Source organism: Phaethon aethereus (genome assembly GCF_964289735.1).
Source record: "Phaethon aethereus genome assembly, chromosome: 26".
Classification (NCBI taxonomy): Eukaryota; Metazoa; Chordata; class Aves; order Phaethontiformes; family Phaethontidae; genus Phaethon; species Phaethon aethereus.
Window position 1 is genome coordinate 1,343,307 of NC_138602.1, and position 12,855 is coordinate 1,356,161.

At 45.1% G+C, this 12,855-nt stretch overlaps 1 protein-coding gene across 1 annotated transcript in view; it reads right to left on the reverse strand.

Moving 5' to 3' along the window:
- Window positions 1-12,855, reverse strand: part of REXO1 (RNA exonuclease 1 homolog) — a gene marked incomplete at its 3' end in the record, with an annotated part of 41,806 nt that overhangs the window by 11,770 nt on the left and 17,181 nt on the right. The window contains exons 3-8 of the mRNA XM_082011046.1: window positions 8,259-8,360; window positions 5,657-5,858; window positions 4,816-4,979; window positions 2,836-2,973; window positions 1,715-1,838; window positions 512-625 (exon numbers count right to left, since the gene is read on the reverse strand). Of these exons, the coding sequence (XP_081867172.1) occupies window positions 512-625; window positions 1,715-1,838; window positions 2,836-2,973; window positions 4,816-4,979; window positions 5,657-5,858; window positions 8,259-8,360 (844 nt within the window). The remainder of the gene's footprint in view (window positions 1-511; window positions 626-1,714; window positions 1,839-2,835; window positions 2,974-4,815; window positions 4,980-5,656; window positions 5,859-8,258; window positions 8,361-12,855) is intronic.

Genomic DNA, 12,855 nt, shown 5'->3' on the forward strand with positions numbered 1-12,855 from the left:
TTGAGCCAACAGGAATAGTGCTTGTGGCACAACCCTTTGGCTACGATATGACCTTACTGTGACATTCGTAAATGTGAAAATGAGCCTTGCAGAACAGATGGAGATACTTGTAAATTTGCCTTTTAATCTGACACGCACATTATAAAGTACTGCTTCAGCGCAAGAAAGTTAAAGTAAACTCCAGACAGAAATAAAAGCCCGAAAGTCAGTAATACCCAAAACACAAGGAGGCAGCTCTTAACAGTTACTGATGCCACATCAAAGCCTCACGGACTACATCAGTGAACTGGCAGCCCAGAGCGGGGAAGCAAAGGCAGTGCTGGTCAGAGTGCCGTACCATTCGCCTAGCGGCTCTGCAGCGCTGTACTGCAGTTCGGTAATAACTCATAACGCTGGCGCGCAGGTAAATCACAGCACTTCACGCATCAGCAAGATCCTGCTCTCCCCAGTCACAGCATTATACCTCCAGCTATAATTTACAGGTTACAGCCTCGCAGGAGCAGGGTCTTACCTGTTAAATCCTCTGCTCTCAAGCTCCCTGACCGGTTTAGAGTAAAGCTTGTCTTAGCAGCAAGCTTCCCTCCCAGCACAGCTTCATGGGACACCACTTTCTTGTTACTTGTCTCTGCAGCGAGAAGAGGGAAGAAGCGAAACAGGACAGACATCAGGTACCCAGCTGAGTAAGAGTAAGTGACTTCAGTCCTAGAGTTTGGGCCACTACACATTGGCAAAAGGAGGACTGCATCCTCGTGAATTCTTGCTCTGCTCCAGAAATTGGCACCTGTAAGGTGGTGGCCTAGCATTTTCATTCCAGCACTATGGGGAGCTTTCTGTTTGCACTGTCAGCCCACAGCAACCTTTTTTAAGGACAGCAAGGACATTTTTACAGTTCCTCTGGAAATTCTGGTGGCTCTGCCTGCTTACTCTGCACAGCAAGCCTTCCTACTGACCAAAAGCAAGGGAGGACTAAGCACAGAAGCAACTCGACCCAGTCATGTGCTGCAGGGTGGGATCACCCACCCACAGTGAGCAGCTTTGTTGTTAGGTCCCTGCAGATCAGACTCCCACGCTGAATCTTTCAGCTTCCTTTAGAAAGGAGCTTCAGAGCTCTAGAATATGCTCAGCACATCAGATAATGGCAGATAGGTGCTTTTTACTAATCATTAACTGGCAGCCCTCTCCTAAAGGCCAGCCTCCCAAGTTCAGCCGCTCTGACTAATGGCCATGAAGGTAATGAAGACAGAGGGGAGAAAAGGGAAGAGACCAAGAAAAAAAAATTCACAAGAACAGCACAAATTGATTGTTTAATGTACCCTCTCGAGAGCCAATAATGAAATGTCTTAACCCTCTTCGTTTCTCTCTTGAAGCTTAATGTGTGTAACAGATTTCTGCGGTGATGGACGAGTCTATCACTTTGAAGGCATCATGTGAAAGTTACTCCATTAGTGGGGCTTTTCATTTTAAAGAACTTGTGCTAAAAAAAAAAAATCCATGTGGCATTCTCTCCATTTAGGTTCAGACAGCCAACAAAGCATTGCAGGACTTGCCTCTTGAAGGCCCATTAAAGCTTGCCAGACTATAAAAAGCTAACTGGAGTTGTTTGCCTTTCAGCATAATGCTTCTGAGAAATGGGTCTGTCTTTTCAACAAGGTCCTCTCCATGACTTCTAATCCAAGCAGGGCTCCGATTATTAAACCACAAACGTGGTACGTACTGTTCATACTGGACGGGGAATTGGGCACTAGGCTTCGGAGCTTCTTTAAGGTGTTCACTGCCACATTCAGGTAGATGTTGCGACTGGTGCTACGTTCATAAGCCACCTTCTCTTCTGACAGAGCCTGCAAACAATGCAATTCATTACTACATACTCTCTTTCGACTACTGCTTTTGGAGAAAAATAAACGTTTGGCTCTTAAAATACCGAATCCAAGTATGATAGCAAAAAAAAAAAAAAATTGCCTGTCAAGGAATCGAGTAATAGTGGAACATGGCACAAATATATACTGGTTCTGGGGCCTGCTTAGGAGAGCAAGAGGGAAAAAAAAAGTCGTATTTTAAACAAAGTGCTGGAAGAAGCATTTTCATGTGAAACCTTCCCTGACAGATTAAAAATGCAGTTCTGAAACTGTCTGGGAAAGGCTGTTTTCCCCACTTCGATGGCAGTGCAAGATCTTAACTGGCAAGAAAAGGAAGTTTGGCAAATGGTCACTCCTTGGATGCAACAGGAACATTCCCCCTAAAGAGCTGTGAAGGTGAAATCCCACAAAAGAAATCCTCGTGGCATCTGCTTTGGTTACAAAACACACCACACAACGTCCCATATTTACCCGACGAACATTAATGGCCTAAGTTTTCCAATAAAACACATTACTTTCTCAACTGCTTTTGGAAACCCTACTATATTATTCCCTACTGCTAGAAGGCTTCTTACAAGCCTCACAGTTTGTAAGCAGCAAGTTTTACCAATTACATCTATCTCAAATACTCACCTCTGCTGAACACTTAGATTCCAGGAGGTGTTTTCTGCTGTACCAGAGCAAAAGGCCCTTTTGTCCAGCTTCACCATAATGCACACTCCCCTCAGTGCCTCTTCGGGGATTATTAAAAAGATTGCACATGCTTTCCAAATGCAGGAAAAGATGGGACTTCCCTCTGGAAACCCCCACTGGAACTACACTTTGTGTTGCCCAGTCTGGAATGATTTAATGCCAGTCTCCTCTACAGGAGGAGATACGGATATGAGAGTTTTCTGAGCTTCCTGCAATTTTAGAAGGCCTCAACCACGTTATTCTCTGCTGCAGACTTTATTCACAAGAAGCAAGCACTAGCACAGACCTTGTCAAATGCTTCCTGGGAGGAGGAGCAGAATTTCAGGCACTCATCAATGAAGAGATTGAGATATCTTTGACGAATGTTTGTTGGGACTTTAGCACCAAATTCTGTGGGAATAACAGGCCTCTGTAAGCTGGCGCTCTAAAGATGAGACAGAGAGAGAGAAAGAGGCTATTCAGGATTTAAGAAGTATGCTGCTTTAAGACTCTCACATTTCCTGCTATGTTATTAATAGTGGCATGACTTCCTTTCTGAAAAGCTGTCCAAAGCTAAACATAACATGCATCATTTTTCGTACTAAAAACGCCACTTGAAGCTTTTGTGCCACCTTCAGTATTTGAACTACTTCAAAAGCCAACCACATTTCATTATGCAACTCATCCAGCAGCCAAGCACTGCTGGTGGCATTAGCCACAACACTACATTTACAAATACAAGCATTCCAGACCATGAAAATGATGACATTTACATTAAGAGATTCAAGATTAGGACGGTACCCAGCACCACGCTTTGAACTGCAGACATGAATGTGACACCAGTTGCAGTGCACGACAGACATAGTTTTCTTGTTGGTACTCTGGCTGTGAAGAGAGAATGGGAGGCCCACTCCTGCCAGGCTGGCCACCAGCTAAATCATGACGCTTTCTGTGGGATTCCTGCGACTTTACTGCATTGGGTTTTTTCTTCCTTTTTTTTTTTTTTTTTTTAATGCCAGTCATGATGGATTTCCCCCTTAAATTGAATGACATGTTCTTCAGGCATTGGACCAAGTTACAACCTACCACTGCAGTTTTCCATTTAACACCAGTTTATCCTCCAAATCACACAATTTGCCTCTTTTTTTTTGAGAAGAAACTGTACATTCACCTCTAAAGCACGCAATTGTTTTGCAGTCTTTCTCCATCCCACCCAAGGACATCCATAAACTAAACCATCTGCTGCAATCTGTAACACAATCAGCTCTACAGAAGACATGAGCATGTTCAAAGGGGAGCAACTGGTCCTGTCTCAATAAGAGTGTTTGTTTTCCTCATGAGACTTCCACTTTGATGCCCTGTTCAAGGGGATTGGGTCCTTTTCATTACGTATATATAATTTTCTCAACTTCTAATATGATACCCTCAAGCACACCTGTAACACTGTTCAGTATTTTACCCTTTTAGTCGTTTCTTTTATTTTTAATCAGCTTCAAGTTATATGTTACTATGGTGGGTTTTGGGGTGAGGAAGGAAGAAAATGACTTTTCACTTCTACAGAAATAATCAGAGTATGTTATGATATATCTTGACACAAGGCATCATCAATAAAGGTATCTTTAATCAAGTCCTGGCACTAACCACATTCCTTGCCATCCACTCCAGCAAACAGCTTCTTATGCCATCCACACGCTGCTACGTGAGGAGCTCTATTCTGAATTGTCTTATCAAGTAACATATTCCCCAGTGCTCACGGGGAAAGGAGAGACTCCTCTGCTAAGGAACTCATAGCAGAAGTACCCAAAGGCTGGGCAGGTATCCCAGGAGAAAAAAAAAAAAAAATTTTTCCCCAAATATTAACAGCAGCATGAAGTTTAAATGATCGCATTTTAACTATATAGGTCACTGCGAGATGTTATTCATAGCCACCTTCCTCAGTATGGCCCACAAAGCCTGGGAAGGCCATTAATCCAGCCATGCCTTTTGAACATGAGAGACTCCAAGTCCCTGACACAAACAGCTATGCACCTAGCCAGACAGCACAACAGAAGACTCAAACTGAAGATGACCAATCAATATTCAAGCAGCACTTAAGTATTTCTATCTTTTTAAGCTCCTACCCTTCAAGTGTTTAATTTTTTTATACAACGCTATCGAGGAAAACCACAGGAAGAAACAAACCCATTTAATCAACCTAATCAAAACACTGCTCTTCAGAGAGTGCTAAGTTTGGAACAGCATGGTTCCTCAATGGGGAATGACCAGAAGAATTTCAGATTTCTCTTACCTGTAAGGAGGGAACATGTGCTATCCTTTTTGGCACGATGGTGCTGGTAGTCTTTGAAGCCATCCCAGCTAAGGTGCAAGCCTTCAGAGAAAGGGTGGGTGCTTCAGAGTCATTGGAAGGTGTGACACTCCTGCCAGCAACAGTCGTCTTACTACCCACAAGGCCTGCAAGAAACAGAAAAGATGTTCAGGTAGAAATCCTACTGCTGGGCTTCAAGTTGCCAGAATGAACTTACTATAAAAGACCCATGCTGCAAGCTGTGATTTTTTCAAATGGAAGCCACCAAAGGTACCCAATACAAATTGGGTAATTTTACCACCTTCCAGGCAAGGATGAAGGAACCTTCTGCCAGGAAACACATCTCAGTTCTATTTGTTTTGGGGTAACTGAGTCAGCAGAGTTTAAAGAGGTAACCCTGTCAGCTACAATGCACTAACTGCCCATCACGTCAGCTCTGAGTCCTTCCAACTACAAAGGGATACCGATGAGCATTAATTAGTACTTCCCTCCTGTTCGTGCAGCCTCTGAAGGCTTGAATGAAAGAGCGAACGAGGAGCAAACACGTTCCAAGTAAGAAAAAGAACGGGCTGAAGTGAGCGAGGCTGGGTGGGACAGACGGGGGAATGGGGCTCTACGTCTAGTCTGTTGCTTTTCAGAACAGGATGGAATTTTTCAGGGGAAAGACATTCCCTGGTCGCTATCGGCAAAGATTCAAGTCATGGCCAATGCTACACATGTCCTGATAGTTTCACATCTGCTCGGCAGAAATTTAAACAGAAGGCAGAGTCTTTTAACAGGGGGGAGGACAGGACAGCAATCACAAATAACACTGCTGGCTTACTTTGTTTGGCTGCCGTGGAAAGAGCTACATTTGGCACGTGGGCAATCCTCCTCTTTTCTCCTGGCAAAGAAAGAGAGGCCTTTTGAACGGCCACAGCCAGCTGTGCCGCCTGCTGCTGAGCCAGCTGGATCCTCTGGTAACAGACCTCCTGAGCAGTGGGGGGACGGTACGGCCGGATTACAGGTTTGCTCGGGACCTCTGCCTGCACAGACAAAAAGGTTGTAGAGCCAGCACACTCGCCTGCTCAATCCCCACCCTCTGGCTTCCATTCACCCAAGAAAGGTCTCTTTTCCTCAATCCCTCTCTGTTAGCAAACACAGGTTTTTGAAAGGAGAAGATCCCAACCATCTTCCAGAACAAAATATTTACAGTCACCCACCAAAACCCATGATACTAATGATTCGCCCTCTGGCAAGGCCTCTCAGCACTCTGGCATGTTCCTAAATTGCTAGCTGGTATTTGAACTCCTTGTTTAATGGCATGATAGGCACTGTGCCCTAGCCCACTTCTGGACTCTGTCAATACTCTCAGCTCTACAGGCTTGCACTAGAAAATCAATCTAGCCCCGTGCTGTCTACTGCATGCTTCTTTAGTTTATATTGCAACGAAAAAGAGACCAACTATTCTCCATTCCCCTTTCCTACATGATGCTGAGTATTACAGCTCTCTCCCTCTCTGTCTTTCCCATGCTGAAGAACCAGTGCCACCTACCCTTGCATTACAGCCGCTCCCCATCTCTCTCACGAGCCTTTTTTCAGGCCTCTAGTTCCTGTAACTACTTAAAAGTCTATCATATATATGTATTTATGTGATTAGGGCATTATACAAACTGAGCTCTGAATTTTAAACAGGCTCTGGCCCTGCCTACTTCTGGAGGCATTTCACTGCTTCAGCCGTTACTAGCACAAACAAGTTACACATGCATTTTCTTTGATGTCCAAATTTAGGTTGCAGAAATGATGTCAGCAAAGAGAGAAGATTTCTAGCAGCAGAAGTACAAGAGAAGCAGCAGTAGTACAAACTTCTCCACACTACTTAATAACCTTTGAGAAACAGGCCTTCCCTCCTGAAATTTCTTCAGAGAAGGGTGCGCTCACACAGCCCATGCGCAACATGGCGTTTCTCACACCGCAAATTGGGGGCAAGCTGGCACCTCCTGCATTCCTGGTCTCTGATGCCGACAACAGCTTCTGGATACCAAACTGAGTGCAGTCAGCCATTAAATTATAATTACAGACTTCCAAGCAGGACATTAGACTCATTTTCTGCCTCACCTTCAATTCCTTTGGCCCACCATTTCCCCCAGCAACTAAACTAGAACTCAGCTCCCGCCCCTTCTGCTTGCTCAGTCCTTGAGCTATAAATTACAAGCAAGACCGAGCAAACATTCAACTTGGAGGGACACGGCAAAGCACGAGTCTCAACTCTGCATGTAAAAGCAGCAGTTCAGGTCTTACAGCACCTCCTGAACAGACTTGGCAGCAGCACCGAGCTGAGATAACTTCAGGGAACGCGTGTCCCGGTGCGTGCTCGTGGCAGCTGCCACTGAGCACGCCAGATCGGCTCTGTTTGCCCATGCAATGGCTGTGCTGGGGCTCACATCTTTGGAAAGCGTTTTGGGATCAGCTGTCACATTAAGAAGATGTATTTAAAGATTTGTACATGTCTAAAAGGCACCTATTTACAATAAATATTTGAGTTAATGAATTTCCAACCCATTTGCTTCAGTCTCTTATCTCTTCACTTTGGAAGAAAGGGCCCTTATCAAAACACATGAACTGGTTGAAGACTTGTAGTTAAATAAAACGCATTGTATTGACCTCAGGGCTTCAAATTATTAAAAACAAAGAAACCTTTTCTAGGCAGAAAAAAGGAAAAACAATTAATTTGGGACTACCCAGCTCAAATCAGCACGTAAGTCTCCACTCTTATCCTGCTGGAACATAAAACTGACTAATCTGTGCTCAGCACCTGGAGGGAAACATATTAAAACCTCAGAGAAAACATGAATTAAAATCCCAGGGAGAAATAAATAAATAAATAAATCAGAATGTCTTCCTTGGCTTTTTTTATTTATTCTTCTCCTCTGTCGATAAAGTATTTTCACAATTGTGAAAGAAAAGTATCAAACAAGATACCGTTGATATCTTGTCTGATTCAGAACAGGTTATGGTTTTAGACATCTTACAAAACTCCTACAGTTATCTTTTTGGTCCACAAGACAAAGAAAAGTACCATCAGACACAGACTGGCCTTGTGTCCAGTTAATATTTGTCTAAGTGATTGAAGGAAGCTATACTGTAGAAAAAGTAACATCTCAGTCTATCCCAATGAGTTACAAGGTGCAGAATCCACTTACTCTTCCACAGCTGACCCTTGGTTTTATGAAAGTTTATGAGAGTTTTGCTGCCATTTGTAACAGATGCCTAACCATGTTTTTCAGAAATCACAAAGGGGAGTAAAGAAATCTGACATAGACTGATTCCAGCACAAACAACTCACATGCAATTGCCTGAACTGCAATAATTTCCCAGTGTCGTAACAGGACAGAAAATCCTCACTTTAAAGAATCTAAACTTTTGCTTCTAAAAGCTGCACTTACATTTCCTTGTTTGACAAGATGAGAGATCCTTCTTTTTTGGCCAGGAAACAAGGTAGTTAAATTATCTTCTGTCTTGTCTTCATTTCCTTCCTCTTTGGATAGCTGGAAAACAAAAGAACAAGCTTCCAAAATTGAATAGACTTGAAGATTCCTCTCAGTGAGGACATCTGAAAAGTCTCCTTTCGGGTTAACAGAAAGTCCTTGCAGGTGGCAGGTGAGGACAACATGTGGTCAGCTGCTGAACTACTAAAAGAAACCTTGTTTTGAACAGAAGAGCCACCAACGAAGCCAATGGACAGCAGCATTACAGTTCCCACCCAAGCGCTCGCTCCATGAGCTGTGCACTAGGCATGATTCAGGACAGCCCCTACCTGCCACGAGAGCCTTGAACCCTTCTGCTGCCGGCCGCTCACATGCTCACCTCTCATGGCATTCTTAAAATGCAGGGGGTTGGGGGGGTAAGAACTTGGGAGCTGACTCATTTCTGCCCTTATATAACCTGCTGCCAGAGCAGGTCCTCAAAACCTGCCCAACACCAAGCCAACGGTACCCCCACTCCACATGGAGGGAAAAGTTTCTCTGCCGTTTTATCCACAGCCGGATCTGCAGAACGGCTGCAGTGAAATCCCCAGGTCACACGCTTGTACACCCAGAAACCCAGGAGGAAGTAACAGCACCTCTCCAGCTAAAGCTACTTCTGAGCTAACATCTCTGACTTGCTCCTGGGGAGGGGGAAACCACTTTAAAATCTTCTTTGAATTTGCCTTGGCTGTTCATTTATTCAAAACACACTTCAGAAGTTTATTTTTCAAAACTCTAGCTGCTCTCCAGCCAATCTTGCTTTCAGTTTTCCAGTGCAACCCCTGGCAAAGCTCTGAGCAGAAATGAGCCTGACAATCTCCCAGAAATTCAGCGACAGAGCTGAAGGCTGAGTTTGGGGATGAGCTCAGATTCATCACCACAAGGGCATTCTGGATGAGCGCTTCACACTGAATCATGTCGCTCTCTAGGAACTCGGTAAGTCTGTTAATTCAATCACATCCCTAATAAACTCTCTCACAAAGCGACCCATCCTGGGCGAAAAGTACCGCACTGCCCACATGGACCTTCTCTCTGAACTAGTACATTACTGAGACCATAAGACATGGGCTCCATCTACAAAATTATTCCATAAACAAAAAAAATTCCCTGTGACCAATCCCACCCGCCAGAAACACAGCGGGAAGCAGGTACCTACTTACAAGCACCCATCTCTCAAAGAAGGACCTCTCCGCTGCAATGCTTGTTCCTCCCTTTCCAAAACAGGGGGAAATTAAATTTCAGTGCAGGGATATAAGGTAAAGCACGTGCAAAGGAAACACACGGGGCTGCTGACAGCTGAACATTGCCACTCCATGCCAGAATTAACTGTTTGCAGTGAGTGGCAGCCCCTGGTTCAGCATTTTCTGAATTCAGCTCATTTTGCATCACCCTGTATTTGGAAAGCTTTAAATGGATTAGTATTTCCCACTACAGCTTGTGTGCCCTTAAACTATTTGCACTTAAACTGGTTAATCCGGAGCAACAAAGTCAAAAATAAAGTGCTCTTTCCTGGCTGGGAATTATACTAAACACTGAAGAAAGAACAGCTGAATTTTAAAAAAGCAAAATCAAGTTATGCTTAATAGTTCAGAAGAAAATCATTACACTGAACTGCTTTATACAGTTTCTTCTACCAAGGCACTTCATATGAGTGTAAAAAAGGTCTTCACTTGTCAGCAACACAAACTTCTCTCTGAACAGGTTGGGGACATCACTGCAACAGAGAGTTCAGCAAAAAGCTTTGATAGTCTAACTATTCTTTTCAAAAGATGAGCTCTCCTCCCCACGCTGCAGATCCCGGCTCACTTTGTCCTCCACATACAGATGGTCATGAATGGAAGAATTTCGTTCATGGCCACTTCTCCCACCCAGTTAAAAAAAGCCTCAAAATAAAAAAATTTCTGATGCTGTTTTTAGAATAAAAGTCAACAAATAATCATACCGGCAGAAATGGCCTTTCCACCATGCAGTGACATGGCTCCTGCTGCACTTGCCCTGCCCTTCCTTCAGATTAATAATCCCAAAGGGAGTCTTGCTTTGCTTGAAGGAGTTGAAACTGGAACACACCGAAAGCCCTGATGGCATCCCAGTACCTCTGTTATCTTTTGGATGCAGGATAGATGCAGCTGAAGCCACTCAGTAATTCCTTGGACAGACACACTCGCGCTTTGGTACTCCCTGCCCGTCCCCCCACAGAAGGCACCTGATACCTCTGCACTGCAGTCAGACATGCCAGATGGTTAACACTAGGTACAAGTTTGGAATATTTTCTCAACGTTACCAAACTTGTCACCTTTTTCTTTTTTAAAGCTCTTTCCAATCCAATTCCCTGAACACTCGCTCTGTACGCAAGCAAAGTCATCCCAACCAGAAAACCTGGGCATGCTGGGTTTGACAGCAAGTCAAACAATCCCGCTCGTGCAGAAGGCAGCTGCTCCCGGGATCGAGGGTTTGCTCTTGCTGCCCAGACAAACTCAGATGTCAGAAGATAAAGGATGAGTTTTGCCTGCTCCTACTTCGTTGCCTGAGATGCTGTTAGAGGATCACTGCCAGCAGCTGCTTTCTCGCTTTTTACACTTACAGAATCATAGAATCATTTAAGTTGGAAAAGACCTTCAAGAACATCAAGTTCAACCGTTAACCTAGCACTGCCAAGTCCACCACTAAACCATGTCCCCAGGCACCACACCCACACCTCTTTTAAATACCTCCAGGGATGGTGACTCAACCACTTCCCCGGGCAGCCTGCTCCAGTGCTTGACAACCATTTCGGTGAAGAAATTTTTCCTAATATCCAATCTAAACCTCCCCAGGCGCAACTTGAGGCCGTTTCCTCTCATCCTGTCGCTTGTCACTTGTGAGACCAACACCCACCTCGCCACAACCCCCTTTCAGGTAGCTGTAGAGAGCAATAAGGTCTCCCCTCAGCCTCCTCTTTCTCCAGACCGAACAATCCCAGTTCCCTCAGCCACTCCTCATCAGACTTGTTCTCCAGACCCCTCACCAGCTTTGTAGCCCTTCTCTGGACACGCTCCAGCACCTCAACGTCCTTCTTGTAGTGAGGAGCCCAAAACTGAACACAGGATTCGAGGTGCGGCCTCACCAGTGCCGAGTACAGAGGCACCATCACTTCCTTGCTCCTGCTGGCCACACTATTGCCGATACAAGCCAGGGTGCTATTGGCCGCCTTGGCCACCTGGGCACACTGCTGGTTCATGTTCAGCTGGCTGTTGACCAACACCCCCAGGTCCTTTCCCACTGGGCAGGTTTCCAGCCACCCTACCCCAAGCCTGTAGTGTTGTGTGGGGTTGTTGTGACCCAAGTGCTGGACTCAGCACTTGGCCTTGTTGAACCTCAGACAGTTGGACTCAGCCCACCAATCCAGCCTGTCCAGATGCCTCTGCAGAGCCTTCCTACCCTCCAGCAGATCAACACTCCCACCCAACTTGGTGTCATTTGCAAAGTTGATTTTGCAGATGCACTTGATCCCCTCATTCAGGTTGTTGATGAAGACATTGAACAGAACTGGCCACAACTGAGCCCTGGGGAATATCACTTGTGATGGGCTGCCAACTGGAGTTAACTCCATTCACCACAACTCTTTGGGCCTGGACATCCAGCCAGTTTTTTATCCAGCAAAGAGTACATCTGTCCAAGCCATGAACAGCCAGTTTCTCCAGAAGAATGCTGTGGGAAATGGTGTCAAAGGCTTTATTAAAGTCCAGGTAGACAACATATACAGCCTTTCCATCATCCATGGAGCCGTTCACCTTGTCACAGAAGGAGATCAGGTTAGTCAAGCAGGACCTGCCTTTCATAAACCCATGCTGACTGGGCCTGATCACCTGGTTGCCCTGTACATGCCGCGTGATGGCACTCAAGATGATCTGTACTATAACCTTCCCTGGCACCAAGGTCTGACTGACGGGCCTGTAGTTCCCTGGATCCTCGTTCTGGCCCTTTTGGTAGATGGACATCACATTTGGTAACTTTCACTCAACGAGGACCTCTCCGGTTAGCCAGGACTGCTGATAAATAATTGAAAGCGGCTTGGTGAGCACTTCTACCAGCTCCCTCAATACCCTTGGGTGGATCCCATCCAGCCCAATAGACATACTCTGTCTAAGGGTATAGCAAGTCACTAGCCATTTCCCCTTGGATTATGGGGGCCTCATTCTGCTCCCTGTCCCTGTCTTCCAGCTGAGGGGGCTGGGTACCCAGAGAACAACTGGTCTTACTATTAAAGACTAAGGCAAAGAAAGCATTAAGTACCTCAGCCTTTTCCTCATCCTTTGTCACTATGTTTCCCCCTGCAGCCAGTAAAGGACAGAGGTTCTCCTTAGCCATCCTTTTGTTGCTAATATATTTATAGAAACATTTTTAATTGTCTGTTACAGCAGTAGCCAGATTAAGTTCTAGCTGGGCTTTGACCCTTCTAATTTTCTCCCTGTATAACATCAGGACATCCTTGTAGTCCTCCTGAGTTGCCTTCCCCTTCTTCCACAAGTCATAAACT